Raw genomic sequence first — 20,982 nt, forward strand, 5'->3', positions numbered from 1 at the left:
TTCCCTTACTGAAAGTGGCAAAGTTCAGATTTCCTCTTATATAATTTTGTCCTTTTCCTTTAGAATTGGGTTTTCCCTTCATTTTCCAATCAGTCCTAAACTCAAGTTTGTGCTTTGATTTCTCTTGGAAATACTTCATTTTCCTTATGGAATCCTCTAATGTTTTAGGCTAATTGAATTATATTGTTTCCTTGAATGCCTTAGGCAATCCACTAACATATATTTGAATCTTTGTCTTCTCATCCTTAATATAAGATACATATCTCAGAAGCTCCAAAAATCTAGTTGTATATTCATTGAATGGTAGATGAAAAAGTTTGTGCTCATAAAATTCCTTAGCCTTGTTATCATAGAACCTTTCAAATAGGTACTTTCCCTAGAATTACTTCTTGAATCTCCTCCAGGACAACTCTTTCTTTCTTATATCCTTTACATTCCTCAAATATTCGCACCAAACATCAACCTTTCCCTTTTGGATGAAGATGGCTACTCTTGTCTTCATGTTCTCAGAATAATCATGTATTTTGACATACGTCTTCATCCCTAGAAGCCAAGCTTATACTTCCTCAACTTTATTCACTTATCCATCAAAGTTAGGATGTTTTGCCTTCTTAAATTCTTTCATCGTAAATTCTTTTCCTTTCCTTCTCCGATAATAGTATATTTTAGTCGAAACGCTAGACAACTTCTCATGACTTCCTAACCTCCTCTGAGGAGTGCTTAGTGGAGTTTCACCTTTCATTTTATCCTCACTTTCCTACCTATGTATTTTCTTGGATCTGTTTCCTTCCACACCATTAATCTTCGATTATTTTTTCCCATGTCCTAATGGACTTTTTTTTTCATTTATCCTTTCCTAGATGGTTGGCACCTATATCATGTTGCCTCTTCATTTTCAAATATAACAAGATTTTCAATATGACGTAATTTAATTCTAATTGCTTCTCTTAAGCCATGACAACCCTCTTGTTTTAAGCCTTATAACTTCTCAAATCAACTCTTATCCTTTTTATAGTGTTCATCCATTCATGGGAGTCTTCCTCTATCCTCTTTCCAACTAATTCTTCTTCCTAACATTGGTGGCATTTTTCTGGGTTGTGCCACACCATTTTTTTTCATTCATAGTCTCTTCTTATGTGCTATCATACACACATAACTATTAGCGAGTCCACAATACAAATGAAACATTCTCACTATCACATTAGAAATCTACCATCAACATATGGTTGTGCCGCAATGAAAAACAACATATTTCAAGTTAATATGAAATTCACAATCAAAATGATACAATAAAAACACATTTCACATTGAAAAAACCATTGGAAATTATTACACCCTCTAACAGAGCTCTATAGTTTATCTTCCTAGGCCCGTTTAGTCTGAGTGCTAGTCTTGAGTGTTCTAATGCCACACTGTAACAAAGTTCCAAATCTATTGATTTCTAATCCCATCTAGTCCCAATGTTAAACCATTGTTTAATATAATCTATAACATTTCCTCCCACCCCCTTTGATTAATCCCAACTGAATGGGAGGTGTTACCTTCAATTAACCCAACCTCTATCATCTAATCTGGGAGATGGGGTTGTAAAATTCCTTCTCACAAAAATTTTGTAGAGATCATTTTGGATAGCATCATTGCATTTTATTCATCTAGATATTTCTGGCGATATAAAATTTATCTCAATTCGACCTATGGATTGAAAGTTATGCCCATTTGAAGGTTGGGCTGCATCACCCTTGCCACATCAACAAGGATGGACCACCTGGAGCTACTATCTTACATAAGTTCCAACATGTTTCCTGCCATTTCATATCACCACCATGTCAATTCCTTAATCCCTTATGAACATTCTACTCCAAACAACACACCATGATGGACTTACTGTCATATGCTTGTAGACAGATTCTTATATAGCACCTTCATCAGACCATGCCCCTAACTCTCAATGTCTCTTGTATTGAGCTCCATAGAACAACGTGAATATATATGTGAGTTAATGGAGATAATATTCATCCCATGCCTTCCATATATTCCATGTGTTTTTTCAATTATTTCGCCAATCATAAAAGGGCACCAAAGGTTTCCTCCATAATCCTGCACTACACTATAATTTGGCCCCCATCCATGTGTGTCACCATGTTAGCACCACACAAAAACTCAATCCATGTGGCATTAAGGACAACTAGAATGTGTCACCTAGGCACACATCAATCTAACCTCCAGATGACCTCCTCCTACTACATCATGACTCCATCTTTGCTAACACTAGGGAGTTGTCGTCCCTTGAAGGTGTCATGTGTCACCCAAAAACTGGCCACTTCGCACACCAAAAGGACACATTTGCATACCATGTGTCACGCCCTCAATGTGCCACATAAAGAACTTCGCCACTTCTTGCATACACATCATCCATGTCCCATGTGGCATTTTCTACCTTAGCTTGAGTCAAGGTCCCACCAGGTCCAAAACCTCCATTTAAAGTAGTGAATTCTTGTTTATGGAGGGAGAGGGTTTCTATCACACGCTATATCAATAACGCTCATGTGCGCAATATTGGAAGGATACGTTATCACACCTCCATGGCATGATAACAATTTCAGTGATAAGTGGCAAGCATTTTCCCATCTTGCACCCTTTGTCAACCATGCCATATTTCATAAACAACTCCTAGATCCCCCAGCATGACATGGCATGATTTTCTATAGAATATGATGAGAAATTTCTCCTAGAGCGCTCTGATAAATTAGTGCCTCCATAGCCTTGCAGTTCTTCCTTCATAAGTTCTAAAGGTTTGTTTGACATGAGTACAAGCCTACTCTATCTGAGCAGAGACTTGAAGTCCCAAGGACTTGCATCAATAAGTGAATTGTCATTTTCACCATTGTATGTCTCAACTAGTAGTTGTCTGAAAACCTTCATACCAAAATTTATGACCACAAATAAGCGACTACATTTAGAAAGAGGGAGTGCTAGAAGTAAATTACTTATCTCCTGTGAAACTATATGTCTATCAACAATGGTTTCACATAGTAAAATTTTGTATGCATGTGCTGCTAGTTTATTTGGATTATGAATAGAAGAGAGACACATCAACATATCATGAAATGTTTCTAATGCTTTCGTATATTTTGCTACATATTTCTCTATATAATTGATGTCAAAACACTTCAAAATGATAGGTTTCGAATCTATATTAGCCCTCCACATCATAAACATTTCACAATTGTCTTTATTCAATCTATCATAATTTCGTCTTGGTTCATACTTCTTTTCTCCATTTTCATCAATGTAAAGTTTTAACTGATCATATAGATCCCATGGTGTCTTATATCAACATAACAATCTTGCTGCCTTCTTTCGAAGGGAAGATCTATCATGGGAGGTGATGTGACACTTAACACAATTAAGTTCGTCCTAATCAATCACATGACCAAACTGAAATATATATTGAGTGTCCTTTAAGAAAGGATGATCACTCTAACTTGATTATCTCTTAGATCTTGATCACGTGGGTCCATTGCATGTACACATCCATCAAAATATTCTCTTGCAATTCTAACATGCGTAGGATCTTCCAGTTTAATGTGTCCATGTTAGGAGCATTTTTTAACCATAGAAATCCATGTGCATGCGAAGATGCATGATGTTACCACTCAGAGAGATATCAATAATCTATAGCTTGATGAAAACGTTCAAAAAACTCATCTCAAAACATTGTATGTATTAAGTGCATGTAATGTGTTACAATATGAGGATTATCAATGACATTTTAATGTCTGCATTTCCTTCCTTCCATAGGATCCCTTAGACATGTTCCTGACATTAAGCTATGTAAATTCAACCATTGCATATCTATCGTAATTAATGAAAAAAATATTGTAGCAATCCAAATCTTTTGAATCAAGTAAGATAACTCAACACGACACTTTCTCCAATATCTAGACATGCCTCCTAACAAAGTTCCAAATCACATTAATCTTTCTACAAGTCGTGGTTCTAGAAGATTTTGCAAATGTTCTTGTAACTCGTCCATTGTTGTTGTTAGATTTATGACATTCTACTATAGAAAACCTCCATATAAAGATTGAGCATGATACCTCATGATATTAATTGAAAAATATCGAATGTGTGGGTGTCTTCCAAACCTGTTTTCATGATATCAAAGAAGATGTTTTTCATACTCATGTAGATGGGCATTTCTCTTTCATGCATGCAACCAATTTCATTCATAATTCGGGAACAATGCTGGAAATTTTATATCGAATAAGCCCATAGTGTTATAGTCATTGATTGGAGATGAGCCAATGAAATGACAACTAAGAACTTCCTCTACATTTCAGTTATGCTCCTCTACATTAGGGTTATTTTCCCAATCTTAAATAATATTAATCTCTCATTGTGCATTTGGAGGCTTTAATGCGAAACAAGTTTTTTGAAAGCTATCTAAAGTATCATCAATCATTCAAACCCTTTCCAACATTCCAAATTCAATGTCATTGTCTATCTCTCGTAATGCAATAGATTTAATAAAATTTGATACATTTGTTGCAATTTTAGGTAATTCTTTAAGTTCATTTTCAGCAACTTGAAATCCATAATAATATGGATCATTATTAATCTTATAATTCAATCCGCCCAATACTTTATATTTTTTGATACTAAAATCATCACTTGATCCTTTTCCACCTTTTTTCCGCACAACTATCATCAAATCCAAGTCTTGAATATGTCAAGGCAACCTCATGGAAATAATTTTAACCTCATGTGGAAAACTAATGAGGTGTCCTCTATATTTGTATTGTCCACCTATTAAATTCATAACCAACAAAATTGAACTCGCACATGTTATCAATGTCTCTTCAACTTGTGTGAGATCTTAAAGAACTTTAGGTTGTTTTTGTGGATTCATATGATTATTAAATGAAAAGATGTCATGAATTACTTCTCTTTTTCATTTCATGCATATTGGGCATGTATTTGTTTTGAATATATGAATGGGGACATATAACTCCTCAGGCACATAACACATTTCAACTTGAGCTAATCAATCAATTCTATCATGAAATTTTTGATGTGCAACATCCATATTAATGAGAATTTATAGTTCAAGTTGGAATAGGTATTTTCTAAAATCCTTTTTTATAGGATTTCCTTTTACATCCTTTGAACACCTTTTTTCATAGGGTTTTCTACTACATCTTTTAAAAACCTTTTCTTTGTAGGATTTTCTTCTACCATTTTTTGCATTAGTTTCTATTCACAATCTTTATATGTCATTGTTTGTGCCATCATATGTCAATATGCTCTTTGATATCCTCTTAGATATGGTCTTTTTCGTTCAATTTGTTCTTTCAACTATGGTTGTTGTTGTTCTGTTGTGATTTATTGTGATTTTCTTTCTCAATATTCTCTTTCAATTTCTCTTTGAGGTGCTCTTTGCTATTCATTTTTTTTCTTTTATCTCTTCTTGTTGTCATTTTGTTGTGATTTGTTGCACTTTTCTTTCATGATATGCTCTTTTAATTTCTAGTTAATGTACTTTTTGTTGCTCAATTTGTTCTTTTGTCTCTTGCTGTTGTTGTTCTATTGTCATTTGCTACATTTTTCTTTTTAATATGTTCTTTTAATTTCTCTTTGATCTGCTCTTTATTGTTCAATTTGCTATTTCATCTCTTCTTCGTGTTGTTCTATTGTGGTTTGTTGCACCTTTCTTTGTCGATATGGTATTTGATATTCTCTTTGATATGCTCTTTGCCATTCAATTTCTTCTTGCATCTTTTCTTGATGTTGTTATGTTGTCATTTGTGGTGACTATCTTTGTTGATGTGTTCTATGTGTTCCCCTTTGTTATTGATACTCCTTGTCATTTCTCCAACCCTTTTTTTTGTGGACTTTGTGATTCTTATTCATTCCTATTCATTTTATGTTGTGCACCCTCCCCAAATTCCACATCACATATCTTGCTATTATTGAGACACAAAAATCTTTTCACATCACCATAAGTTACCATCTACACTAAAATGAACTAGTGTAATGCAAAAACAGAAACTTTAACTAATATTACTTAGAAGTTTTCCATAACCCCTCTAGATCAAGAAATCTTTATTAATATTAATAGTAATTAATTAAACTACATGTTATAATATATGCCTTAATTTGTAAAATTTGATTAAACTACATAGAATTAACTACTATACTATTTGAGAGAGTTCAAATTTATATCTTATATAATTGGTGTAAATTTATTTTAGCCACATATATAAGGTAAAATAATAAATAAATTCCAATCACTTATCACATGCATTCCAATTACTTATCACAAATACACAAGGTTAATATTCATCACCAATCTTTACAAAAGGTAAAGATGTCAATTTTAGAGTTTATGAAAAATTATGTTGTTGTTTTTCAATCATTTACACAAATAACTACCCTTTAAAATAAATTAAGAATCTCACTTTCTCTGAGAATAATATGATAATCTCACATTCTTAAAAGTCATTATGAAACAAATTGTTGTTGAATGGACGAAATTTACAGAAATCCTTTACTAGCACTATACCATTAGAATATACTATTTTTTTTCTTTACTATAAATAACTGGATTGGAGTTGTTCTTTGATATTATGTATGACTCAATAAATGGTTGGTATGTAGATCATGAAATATTCATTTTAACTATGGAAATTATTAAGAAACTTGGAAAGAGATTAAAAACAGCCCACTGGGCTGGTGAACGCATTTTGCTATTTTTCTTGGGTGGCTATAAAAACAATTAAAGTGGAGTTAATATGGGACTTTTAGGTATACCTATTCCAAAATTTGGAGTGAGAATTGAACCTGGTTTAGTTATGACAAACTCCACCGATTTACTGCTCAACCGACAACATATGCCATATTCTTAAATTTTCTATGCATTAACACAACAGTGTAAGGTTTGAATCAATGTGAAGCCAATACATTTGAACACTTGTCTTTCGTATTTGGAGAGATTCTACCCTCACATTTTAACGAAATATGTTGGAAGAAGTTAATTTTTGTCAGGATTGTTTTCTACTCATACAAATCCTAGAAGCTCGGATAAGTGAAACAATTTAAAATATAATGACCGTTGAACTCCAATCACTCAGAGATGGAAAAAAGATTGACTTACATTCAACCGTTGTACAAAAATAATATTCTTCAACCTGCTATTTTTAACAAAGCTAATACATTATATCTGTGGGGCCGAAAGAATGTCTACGATTCTAATCTCTAAAAGGCTCTTGGCATCAGCCAAAGCAATCCATCTAGACAATACAGAATGTTTCCATTTTTAACTGCAACCGAATTTAGCCTTCTGCAGAAGAGCAAATGTAATCATTTACTCTTTTCATCATCCATTTTAGTCGTGTTCGTGCTTTGGACTGTTTAAGGTAATTCTTTCAATTATAGCAATATTGCTATCATCGGACTTCTTATCTAATATTTTGAATTTTTATGTTCATTTTAATGTATTTGATTACTCCATCGTACTGAATAATTTTATCTTTTCAACACCCTAGCACGAACAAAAAATAGCCTATGGCAGGTTGCAATAAGTATTTGAAGTGAAAGTCAGAGCCATTGATATTAACTCCAAATATCAACACTCCAATCGAATTTGAATTTAATCCTTTGAGATCCAGCGGAAGCCCATACCCGAATAAAGACCATTCGCAGAAAGAGAATTAGTTATTGGAAAATAAAGAAATACACAATAGTTTTATGCCAGGAATGTAAAATGATTTCAAGAAAATACTATTGACATAAAATCACACGATGTATCACCCATGATTTTGTTCTACTAAAATAATTCTATGAATCTATTAATGCCACAGGAAATTGACAATCGGACAAAGTGGCTTTGTGAATCTTGGCAAATTGACATTAATATAAGTGTCTGTGCAAAGTGTTTATATATAGGCCTTGCACAAAACCATTCAAATCTGAAATTTAGTTTCGTAAATTGATGTGGGATTATTTTTACATGTTGAAAATTTATTGAATTTTTATGTTTTTAAATATCTTATATTAAAGACAAATATTATGGAAAAAAAATATAGGTTATCAAAACTTAGAGTCAAAATACCAATTTTTTTTTTAATTAATAAATTTTAAAAATATTATTTTATTTTTAATTTTATGTAATTTAACTTATTCAAATTGTTTAGCCAGAAATTTGGTCACTCTAGATATTTGGTAGATTCAAAATTAACATAGATTTAAGCTTGTTTAATTATTAGCTATAATTAATTATAAATATAAATATAAATATATATATATATATATATATATATATATATATATATATATATATTTTTATTTTAGTTAGGTAAGGTTACAATATTTTATTAATAATTATAATTATTAAATATTTAATTTTATTTGTATGTAATTTAACTAAGTTAAAATATTTAACAATGTAGGATAGGTCATTACAACATCTTTTTTATTACAGTCATATGTATTTTGTTGTTAATTATATATATCATATAAAATAAAAATAAAAATATTATAATAAATGTGTGAGATATTCAAAATGACCAAAAATAAAATTATATAAAATTAATTTTAATAATAATAAATTTATAAAATGTTCAAAATTATACATAATAAAATGGTATGAAAATCATTCTTAGTGAATAAATGTGAATTTATTTAATTATGATTTAAATGTTTATTTTAAATTATTTTATATAATTTTTATATATTTTTAAAGTTTTATGTTTACTTTTCGTTGGATGATTGGGAAATATTATAAAATTTAATATCGAAATTTTTAATGTATAAATAAACTTAGTTTATTTGAAAAATAGTTGGACTAATGAAATTCAATTTATATGAAAAATAACTTTAACTATTATTAGAATTTAATGATAAAATATTGTTTAGTATTATAATTAGTTTAAATTAAATTAAATTTTTAATTTAAAATTAAATTTATTTAACTTAAAATTAGAGTATCTATATAGCTGAAATAGTTGGTAAATTTCTATAGGCATTCATCGATGATAAGCATCAAAACACACACTTATTATAGTAAATAATAACATCATTTTAAATTATTACGAGCCTAGATTCATATTAATTGTGGATTTACTAATTCATAGGGATCAAATCTCTTTGAAATCTCTTGAGATGCAAAGAGCTTTGATCCTTATTATAAGTAAATAATAACATTATTTTAAATTATTGCGAGCCTAGATCCATATTAATTGTGGATATAGCAAGCCATAGGGATCAAATCTCTTTGAAATCCCTTGAGATTCAAAGAGATTTGATCCCTCTTGATGCTTGGTAGACATTGAGTTAATAATAGGTTATATTATACATGAATATAGTGGGTCAATACCATGGATTCTCATGTCAAGTTTACCTTAATTACCCAACAAAAATTAATAAAAATGAAAATAAGGTAGAATTTTTATTTTAACATAAAGTTATTTCTATTTTTATTTTATTTTATTTTGAGCGAGTTAAATGTTTAGATGAAATTACATGGAATTACATTACATTACAACATCACTACCATACTAGGTTGGGGAGTGCCTCTTCACACAATTATTACCATGATAGATCCATCTTAACCTCATATCTATCAAGGGTTGAGAGGTATCAAATCCCTTGATGTGAAAACCCTTTTTTGAATGTGAAACTTGAGGAAAACTTGGTATATCTCTTTCCATCTCTCCTTCTTTCTCTCTTTATCTCATCCCTTGAAACTTACATACTCTCTCTCTCCATATATATCTATCTCTATATCTCTTTCCATCTCTCCTTCTTTCTCTCTTTAGCTCATCCCTTGAAACTTACATACTCTCTCTCTCCATATATATCTATCTCTCCTTCCCTCCCCCTCTCTCTCTCTCTCTCTTTGTCGCCCCTCCATCTATTTCTTTATCTCTCTTCATCTCTCCTTCTTTGTCTCTATCTAACCCCCAAAATAGACACACTCTCTCTCTCTCTTCATATCTATCCATCTCTCACTCTCTCTCCATATCTATCTATCTCTATCTATCTCTCTCTCCCTCTCTCTTCCTCTCTCTATTTTTCTCTCTTTCCATTCTCTCTCTCTCTTCCTTGTCTCTCCCTCTCTCTCCATTTCTCCCTTTTCACCCATTCTCTCTCTCTACACCTTTCTCTTTTATGTATTTCTTCTTCCCCCTCTCTCTCTCTCCACTGCAACTCTATTACCATCTCCCTCCCTCTCTCATTTTCTCTTTCTCCCTCCATCTCTATTTCTCCCTATTTCTCTTCTCCTTCCCCTTATCTTCCCTCACTTTCACTCCAACTCTCCCTTGACACTCCCTTTTCTCTCTTTCTCTCACTCTACATCCATATGGTCCAGAATTGTCAATGTATGTAATCAATGATATAAGTAAGGTATAATATATTTTACATTTTAATTTTTTATTGCGAAATGAGTTATGGTTTTCAGTAATGTAGTGTTGATAAGCCATGATATTGTAAGGAAACCTATTTACAAGTTAATAATATCAATGGTAAACTGGGGGTGAATATCCATGGTTACAAATATTGTTATGTTGTAATTTTATTTTAAGTATTGAGTTTTTATGTGTTTATTATTAAATTTAAATATGGTTATGGAAGCATTATTAGTCCATGCCAAGGCAAGACTCTAACAATAGATTGTCTATTGATCATTATTAGTTTAGCATTGACCAATGATAATTATATTGTTTAAACTTGAAAAATAAATATTTATTTTTCAATATTATTAAGAAAATTAATTTTCAGATATTTGATTGTAACCTAACTTGAAGATCTTATTGTGGCCTTTACAAGATATGGTACAAGGTGAATAACTTCCTTATATATTTTATGGATATGGTTGCAATATTCATGCATGATTTTTGGATATTTATGTAGTGATTTTTTTTACAAAATATAGAGCAAGGTGAATAAGTGCCTTGTATATTTTATGGATATGGTTGCAATATTCATGCATGGCTTTTAGATAATTGTGTAGTGATTTTTTTCCTTATGATTTGGGGAAAACCATCCAAAAATAAAATCCTTGAAAATAACTTATACTCAATAGGAATGAGATGTAAATAATATTCTTAGAGAGGAGTTACTTCCCACCATTATTTATGTTATTTCTGTTTTCCTTGGCACTTATGTAGAATTAAAACTATAAATATGTAGACTTACTAGTGGTTACTACCCACCAAAATTTAGGTAAGTTCTTTTTGGTAAGAAAGAAATTTACTTATCCACTCCACATCTCAATTTACTAGTTCCTAGTAAAGCAAGACTATAGGATGATCTTTTGTGTCCGCTACTATTAATTTAGCATTCACAAATGTAATGTAAGTTATAATTATTTATGCAATTTTTCAACATAATTTCTAACTTGTTAATTTTTTTTGTTAGATGTTAAAATTTACAAACATTTATTATTTATGCAATTTTTCAACATAATTTCTAACTTGTTAATTTTTTTTGTTATATGTTAAAATTTACAAACATTTACACCTACACATCTCCCCCTGTAAGGAGAGTTGTTCTATTATTATTATTAACCCATCTTAACTACAAATTGACTAAGTGCCCAAAGGGATCAAATATCTTTCCAATCAAAAGAGGATTTCATAGATTTGATCCTTCTTAGTGCTGAGTAGATCCAAATAGGATGGCTTAATTTTCCCCTTTAAATAATCTCAAGAGATTTGATCCTTCTTATTGCTGAGTAGATCCAAATAGGATGGCTTAATTTCCCCTTTAAATAAGCTATATTCCAGATGAATAGGCGTGGGTCATTTTTATATTTATTATTATTTTATTTTTTAGTGTTATTTCTATTTTGTTGCACCAAGAAGCACTCTACAACCCTATATGGGGAAGATTTGTAAGTATCAGGTATAATGTAAGAAAAATTGTGTGTCAACATTTTTTAATACTACTTTTAACTAACTTAAAAAATAACACAATTTAATTTGAGCATGGACATAAAAAATAAATGTATAAATAAATATAAACCATAAATCAATCTAGATATTACTCAATCCTTGAATTTTTCTATAGATATGAATAAGTGGGAACATGAAGAGGTGAAAAGAAATTGCAAGACATCAATACTATGCAAAGGAAAATAAATTGAAAAAGTGCAAACCTTTGAAAACCTTCCATGATTTATTTTTAGGCTCTTTATCAATTTATTCTTTCTATAGCTTTAAATCAATTTAAGGTTAGATATGAAATTTTTTCAATAAAAAAAATTATTTTTTTTAGCTTTAAATCAATTTAAGATTAGATATGAAATTTTGTTAATAAGCAATGTAAACACTCAAACATTCAAAACATTAAATTCCGTCTAACAGCTCCACTAAATTCAATAGATCCATTTTGAAGTTTGCAAACTTGTTTAGAGTAGGATAGATTAAAGAAAGGCTCATAGATCATATTGTAATTTTAAATCTAATGTACTTTGAAAGCCTATGTTATTATATCATTAAGATAAAAATATGATTATATATACATTTATAATTTTTGCTACCTAGTAACAGTGTCTTTGATTGATAGAAAAGTGCCACAAGTTTGTTATTTAGTGTTGTTCATAAACTAAGTAATATTTTTCATGATATCATCATTTAGAAAAAAAATATTACAGGTTTATTATCTATATCATAAGAGCTTTTATATCACTTTTTTCCCAACCCTAGAGTTACAGAGTAGAAATCAATCAATTTTGGTCTGGAAAGTGAACATTGCGGAATCTTAGATTGAGCCAATGTAGTATTTTTAGATAATATTATTTTTTAACTAAATGGATAAGATCTTGGTTTTGAGCCTGATAACTAAGTAAATTATAATAAATGTTTATATTTATAATATGGTTTACGAAACCGCTTTGCAATTCAAACAGTTTCATTGTCCTACATTTAAAACAACTTCAATATCAAAATTATACCAGAGGTTCTTCGTGGCGCTTTTTTTTTTATTACGAAAAAGACTTAATTTATATTTATATCACTAATTGGATATACATGTGCCATACAATATTCATAACATGAGCTTCATCGGCAAATCAAAAATGTAGATCCCCTTGTGTTTTGAAAAGTCAACCAGAGAAGGGGAACAAACCAGTCCATAATCCTTATACATCAAGAAAACCAAGTAGCAAAATAATTTTATACAAGATAGATGGATGGATGCCTGTAGATGCATATTCCCATCATCAAGTCAGTCCTATAGTGTAGAAATGCAGCAATATTGAAAGGAGGTGATGGAAAGCAGAGGTTAATTCCACATAGTCCTTCGAGACTGCCAGCCAAAATCCACATCAACATATTTGTTGTTGTGCAGCCCCATCGAAAGATGCCGTCGGGTATATATGTTGTACCTCCGTCTTCTTGTGTTGTTGGACTTTATTACATATGTTTTTAGTGGCATATAAAATGTAACATGTGATTATGTTGTTCAAAACTAAGTTGAAATTTCTAATGAAGTCTTGTTTCTCCATTTCTAGACTTGCCAAAAAAGGATAGGAGGAATGTTTATTACATATGTTTTTAGTGGCATATAAAATGTAACATGTAATTATGTTGTCCAAAACTAAGTTGAAATTCCTAAAAGTCTTGAAAAATGTAGTTGTTTCTCTATTTCTAGACTTGCCAAAAAAGGATAGGAGGAATGATTTTCGAGTGAGCTTTTTGAGTTCTCCACTATAATAGGCAGTCCTTTATGCAGGCATGTTGGTGAAATGGGAAACCTAAGAGAGAAGAGAGTCCATTCCAGATCTGAGTAGTGACCGCACAAGTGAGGAAAATACGGTTGTTGTTTTCAGATTCTGGCCTTACAAATGGGGCAGATGCTAGGTCCATGACATTTCCTCTTCTGTAAGTTCTCCCTTATTAGATGCTAGGTCCATGACATTTCCTCTTCTGTAAGTTCTCCCTTATTAGATTTTTGTTATGAAAAACCAGTGAGGTGAAAAGTGTAGAATATGAAATGACTTCTTTAAGCTAGATCATAAGCCAACATAACTATGAAGAAAAATACATATATATAAAAAAAAAAATTAACAAATAAAACACAACTAATGTGTGAGCTCAAAGCTGTTGTAAATATCATATATTAACTAAACCATTAACTACATTTTTATATAGTAAAATTATTATTAAAATGATTATCAATCAACTCTGAAATCAAATCAATATATTTAGTGGAAGCAATCAAATAGAATTAGAAAAAATCTACTGTGAAATTAATGCATATAATTAGAAATCAACTAATGCATATAGTTCAAGAAATCAAATAGAATTAGAAATCACCATCTACCATGAATTCAGTTCATTTAGTGCAAGAAATATTCTTCCCTCACTGACCCCTCCATATATATCTATATATACCTACATTTCTCCTTCTTTGTCTCTCTATCTCACCCCCAAACATACACGCTCTCTCTCCATCTCTTCCTTTTCACTCCCCCTATGTCTCTATTGCTCCACTTTTCTCTCTATATGTATTTTTTCTTCCCTCCCTCTCTCCCCTTCCAAATCCATCTCTTTGTCCTCCCTCTCTCCTCCTCTCTCTCAAGTCCTCTTTATCCCTTTCTCTCCCAACTCTCTCTATCCCTCTCTCTCTCTCTCCTCCAACCCTGTCACTATATCCCACCCTCTCTCCTTCTCTCTCTCCCCCTCTCTCTCCCATCCATATTTGTATTTCCCTCTCTCTCTCTCTCTTACCTTTCTCTCCCTCTCTCACTCCTCTCCTTCTCTCTCTCCGTTCCTCCTCTCCGAATTCCTTTATTTTATCTCCTTCAATGAAAAAAATCAAATGGGATTAGAAATCATGATCTACACTCAAATCAATGCATATAGTGCAAGAATATTCTTCCCTCTCTCCCCTTTCCATATATATTTATATCTCCCTCCATCTCTCCTTCTATTTCTCTCTATCTCACCATCCCCCTCCCCAAACACAAATGATTTCCCCCCCATATATATCTATCTCTCTCTTCTTCCCTCTCTTCACCTTCCACCTATATATCTATCTCTCTATGTCTCTATTTTGTATCTCTATATGACCTCAAAAACATACACACTCTTTATCCTTATTTATCTACCTCTACCTCCTTCTTTGTCTCCCTCTCTCTCTTTCATTCCCTTCTCTGTCTCTCTCCCCCCTTCTATCTCTCTTCCCTCTTTCTCTCCTCTCTCCCTCTCTCTCCATCTCCATTATCACTCACTCTCTCTCACTCCACCTTTCTCTCTCTATGCCTTTCTCCCTCTTTTTATCCCTTCTTCTCTCCTTCTTTCTCTCACATCCAAGCTCACTTCCTTCCTCTCTCCCCCTTTCTCTCCTACCGCCCTCTGCCTCTCCTCGTTATCTCTTTGTATTTGATTCTCTCTCTCTCTCTCTCTCTGACCTCCGACTCTCTTACTATCTCTCCTTCTCTCCCCCTCTTCTCTCTACCTTTCTCTCCCTTCGTGCCACTCCCTCTATCTCTCCACTTCTATCACTCTCTCTTTGCTCTTCCTTCCCATATATATGTAGAGTTAATATATGTCATGATATATTAATATATATTACAATATTAAAAATTTAATCTTATATTAAATTTAATATTCTATTAATCCTAAGTTATTAAATTTATAATATTATTATTATAATATATGAATATGAATATTATAATATATTAATATTAATATTAGATTTAATGATATTTTTTACCTGGCATGGTAACAAAATTTTCAAATATTACAACTTTTAGATCCAAATATTTATATATTTATGTCGAGATTTTAATATATCCATAGGATATGGTTTTAATTTTAAAGATTCATTTTAGAAATATTTTAGTAAAAGAAATATTAAAAGATTATGGCACAATATTTTGGATTTTTTGTGTTGAAATAACATTTCTACTTCATTTTACTAATGGTATTGACTTTAGTAAAGTGTAAGGATGTTTAAAATTTTACATTTGGAATTTTAATGTGGTAAAATTTGTTGTTGATGGTAAATTTATGATCCATTCAAATTCAAAGTATATGATAAAATAACTATTAAACACATAAGGTATTGTATAATACAATTGACACACTTACAAAAATAACTATTAAACACATAAGAAAATTGTATAATACAAATGAGAAACTTACACAACATACTCAGTTGTAGAATGCACTTTCATGGAAACTAGTAAAAGGAGAAGTGTTTTATTTTTAGATTTTTCATGATATGCATTTATTTTTCATGATTTTTCAATTTTTATATTCTATGATAATATAGAAATAGAGAATATATTAGTATTATATTATACTATCTTAGATCTTTCTTAAGTCTCAATTTTTAAAAAGTTGGGATTAAATCTCTTCACATAGAAATCGGAGAAATAATTAGATTTCAATACATTACAACATCTATACCATACTAGGCTTATTTTTATTTGATTTTGATCAAGTTAAAATGTTTACATTACATTACAACATCTCTAGCATATTAGACTAGAATTTATGCAATTATAAAATAATAATAATATATGAGTTAAATATAGATACACATTAAAAAACATGCAACAATATTTTTAACCCCAAAAATTCACCCTTAGTTTACCAAAAAATTTCTAAACTTGTAAATTGTTATTCTTACAATATCATAGATTAGAAATACTACATGTTCAATATAAGATATGTTATTTAATTAGTTAATTGGATATGAATTAATTAAAAAAACACAATTAATTTTAAAATAACTATTAACCCTTAATCTATACTATTATAAATATTTGAACATATTCTATGCAATTTAAATTTCTAAAATGCTCTTCATAGTTATTCATATCCTATTCTAAAAACATAATTATTCAATTCCTATTCTAAAAAGGCAGGTCTATAGCATTAAAAACAGTTAGGTACACTAATTACACAAGGCAAAATTGTAATTCCAAGATATTTCCAGACAAATTATTGGAACATATTTTATGCAATTTAAATTTGTACAATGCATGTAATAGTTATTCATAAGTTTCTACAATGCACCAAATAGTTATTCATAACCTATTCTAGAGATGCACACCTATAGTACTAAAAATGAATACGGAGTTCACAATTTTGCTAAGAAAATAATGGAAATTCAGATACTATTAAACATAATTTTACATAAAATCAAATTACAATTGTCAAACTTTAATAGTCTAGATAAATTTTAGTTACCTTGAATTATTGATTACACTGAATCCATTTCTATCTTAAAAAAATTAATTAACACTCCTAAAATTAAAATTTCTTTTTAAAATACTTTGAAAAATAAATTAAAACACTCCTAAAATTAGATTTTTTTTTTTTTTTTTAAATGCCACTAAGACCGTCCACACAATCGGTGACTCTTGTCAGCATGCAATTGGAATTATTAAAGCGAAGCCGAATAACACATTTGATTATTTTTTTATGACTCCAATACAGTTCATCTTCAAAATAATATTTTGAAACTGCCCGAGAGAGCTGCACTAGAATAAATGGAGAAATAAATATACTTTGACCGACAAGAGTACTTTCAGTTCAAGTTGCTGTACTTGTCAGTCATTATTGCATAATAAAGATCATTCAATTCCGTCCAAAATCCATAGGCTGCCATGTTGTTGTTGCCTTCGTTATTGAAGCTATTCACCCAGGTTGATTCATCGCTTCGCCCCTCAGGCGAGTTATATTGATTATGAGCTGTGGAATGCGATATTTGTGAGGCGCGGCTAGTGGAGTTGGACACCTGCATAGGGGATTCAGTGATTCTTGAGCCACAGTTTTTCTCGATCAACTGAGAGGTTATTCCAGGACTGAACTTAGAGTAAAAGCCATTAATACCCATATTACTATGGTGATCGACCCCTCCATCCTGTTGCTCTGGCCCATAGATGTTTGGGACTGTATTGTCATCTGATGTAGCAGACTGTTGCATGCTTTTGCTTTCTTGTTTTGCTTCAGTGACAGGACTGGTTTGATGATCCTTGCTTTTCTCCAGCAGTTTCTTCTTCAGCTTTGTGTTCCAGTAGTTCTTGATATCATTATCTGTTCTCCCTGGCAACTGTGCTGCAATTATAGACCACCTGCACAATGCTAGAACTCATAGGTCAGGTCCTATATTCCAATAAAAAACTATAGCTATCATTTTTGTGGGTGAATGAATGGCAATTTATCTTTTATCGTTGAAACTCTTAGGTCACTGTTTTTTACTACCTGCTACCAATGCTGACATAGAGGCTGCAAATGATGTTATCTTCTTTTTCTGAGAAACCTCCGTGCTTTAGATTAGGCCTTAAGTAGTTCAACCATCTAAGTCTGCAGCTCTTTCCACACCTTTTCAAACCTATATTTGCGGAGGACAAGGATCAGCTCAAGAAATCTGCAAAATACTGGTATTTTAACAGTGAAATGACAAAAATGCTTCCGAGAGAACTGTTCTTGACCTGGTATTTGAATCAACAAATAAAGGCATGTATTCTAATAACCTAAGGCTGTATTGTATCTACTAAAAGATACGATTGGACAATGAAAAATATCTATACCAGGAGAATCCAAAATGCGGCTGCTAAAGAGTCCATTATTCCTATTAACAAATCATTAAAATGCAGATGCTAAAAGTCCATTATTCCTATTAACAAATCATTAAGCATTAACACATGGATTTTATACACTATCTAAAAACCTAAACCCTGTAACATTCTTCCTGTGCATATAACGGAAACGTAATGAAATCATTGCAAAACCTAGAAACCTGATCAGAGTGAAAATGCTTCTATACCTATCTAATACATATGTTTATAACCTTGTCTATGTTTCTAAAAACAATTTGTAACATCATTATCAATACAAACGGCGGTTTTTACACAATCTAACTCACAACATAGGTATAATAATAAGATAGATTTGCAAAATTCTGGCAATTTGATCAGACAATGGCTGATTAGAAGCCATTGGCTGATCAGAGTGAAAACGCTTCAATAGATATTTAATACGGATGTTTAAAACCTTGTCTATATATTTAAAAACAATTTGTAACATCATCACAATGGCATAGCAGATGAATATTCCAAAAATCTCTTCGACAGAAGCAAAGTCACAACATTAGTATGATAACAAAATAGATATACAAAACTTCTTACAATTTGACCGGTTACGTATCATAAGGCAAGCTAATTTAAACAATCACTAACCAATTATATAAAAATAATCACGCAAATAATAACACCAAGAAATACTCTGGAAAACCTCGATTTCTCCTAAAAACCCAGCTTATTAGATTTCTTTTAGTCTTTGACCAAGCCACCAAGAAAGCCCTCTTCAACCCTTGGCCCTTAAAAGGGCTGGAAACCTTACTCAACCCTTGGCCCTTTGCACTAGTTGGGAGCCTTGCTCAACCTTTGGCACCTTACTATGAAAACAAATAAACTTATTGATAAGTTTCTTTGCAATCAAATACAATTGGAATAATAACTTCAACCAAACCATTAAGCCACTAATTACAGACCATCTTTCCTGAACCAAAATTAATCCTAATATAATTAGACAATGGCCTAAGAATGTTTATATAACCTTTGAATATTAAATACTACTGTTTGGAAAACTGATCAAAAGTAGAACATAGAGCCGAGCTATCTGATTCCTGAATGAATTCGTTGATATATAAAGGACAACATACCAACTTTCTGGGGTAGAGCGAGCCAATTGCCACCCGTCCCATACTTATGCATATATTGCTTGAGTTTGGAGTCCTCATCAGGCGACCATGGTCCTTTCTTCACATTAGCATTGTCACAGCATGGCGCTCTCCCCATTTCTTGAGAATGTTTCCACTAACTAATTGGCCTTGAGCGAACTGTCAGGATAAGTTCAGAGAAGCGGATAAGATGGTTTTGGGCAGCAGATCCAGCTACTAACCCCTCGTACCAGAAGAACTCTGATACATTGTAGGTGACCACCTGCAAGGGCCTTTCCTCAGAGCCAGAACGTTGAGAGGATATGGCCTGACTGTCAACTGTTCTGTCAGGGCGCTTTTCGTTTATATTAGCATCGACTCACTTTGTTACGCATTAGTGTAGACTAATTACGCCACAATTTTACCAGTAAAACAATGGAAATTAGGGTAGGTTGACATACAAAATTTTAGAAATCTAGATTACAGCTGTCAAGTTTAAAAATTTTAGGTGCTCAGATTTTTTCCATAAAAATGACTCTATTTTTCCTTTAAAAACTATTCAAACACTCACCAAATTAAATTTCTTTGAAAAAACTTTTACAAAATTCTGCCTAAATTTTGGTAGTCCACGCGAAAATGTAACCTCGGTAGAGGTCAAGGTACACAAACGACAATAGCACCTCGTCTCCTAATGGTCTACTGAATTTCAAACGATTAGGCCTTACAGGGCTCAAATTCCTTGAACAAAACAAGAGTTGAGCATGACGAATAGACAGGGAAATTCTGCAATACAAAGAACTTCTCTTCTTCTTGATTTCTACGTTGGTTTTTACGATGAGACAAATGTACAAAAAGATAATATGAATCCCAAGAAATCAGAGATCCATAAAAACAAATATACAGCGCGAAAATATACAGCGTTTCGTGATGAAGGTGGTCGGGTAGGAGACCGGCACTGTGAATGAATTAAGCTCTCTAGTTGTGTGCAAACTGCATTTGATTGTGAATAACATGGGAGCAGGTATCCTCACTTTTAACGGTCACATTAAAATATGAAGGTAAGGGATAAGAAATTATAAAATAATAAGTAGCTGCATAAAAGCAATATATACTTTCAAGTTACAGTGAAAACATTACCAACTCCTCCACCAACATCTTTAATTTTCTCCCTGAATCTGCTCCTCTTTTTATTGTGTATGATAAAGACAAATGCCCAAACGACGAGGGTGCCTAAAGTATTGAGATTATACTATATGATAAGACAAACTGTCAGACAATGAAGGTAACAAGCATCGGGAA

General features: G+C 31.7%; 1 protein-coding gene across 1 annotated transcript; it reads right to left on the reverse strand.

Moving 5' to 3' along the window:
- Positions 1-17,418: 17,418 nt before the first annotated feature.
- Positions 17,419-20,625, reverse strand: LOC149146039 (transcription factor MYB32-like). Its single transcript, XM_089449122.1, has 3 exons — positions 19,687-20,625; positions 18,225-18,354; positions 17,419-18,094 (listed from the first exon to the last, which is right to left on the reverse strand). The coding sequence occupies exons 1-3, from the start codon at positions 19,820-19,822 to the stop codon at positions 17,548-17,550; spliced, it is 813 nt and encodes a 270-aa protein (XP_089305248.1). The 5' UTR covers positions 19,823-20,625; the 3' UTR covers positions 17,419-17,547.
- Positions 20,626-20,982: the final 357 nt, after the last annotated feature.

The sequence above is a fragment of the Pinus tabuliformis genome, chromosome X (assembly GCF_031772625.1).
Source record: "Pinus tabuliformis cultivar Carrire ecotype Pingquan chromosome X, CPIR1, whole genome shotgun sequence".
Lineage (NCBI taxonomy): Eukaryota > Viridiplantae > Streptophyta > Pinopsida > Pinales > Pinaceae > Pinus > Pinus tabuliformis.

What these genes read in the sequence shown, in the direction of transcription:
- LOC149146039 (XM_089449122.1), bottom strand. Translation starts at nt 19,822, where the DNA reads ATGGGGAGAGCGCCATGCTGTGACAATGCTAATGTGAAGAAAGGACCA. An exon ending in CGCTCTACCCCAGAAAGTTG is followed by an intron (nt 18,355 to 19,686) that starts GTATGTTGTCCT and finishes CCGCAAATATAG; the next exon opens with GTTTGAAAAGGTGTGGAAAG. An exon ending in TATGTCAGCATTGGTAGCAG is followed by an intron (nt 18,095 to 18,224) that starts GTAGTAAAAAAC and finishes AGCATTGTGCAG; the next exon opens with GTGGTCTATAATTGCAGCAC.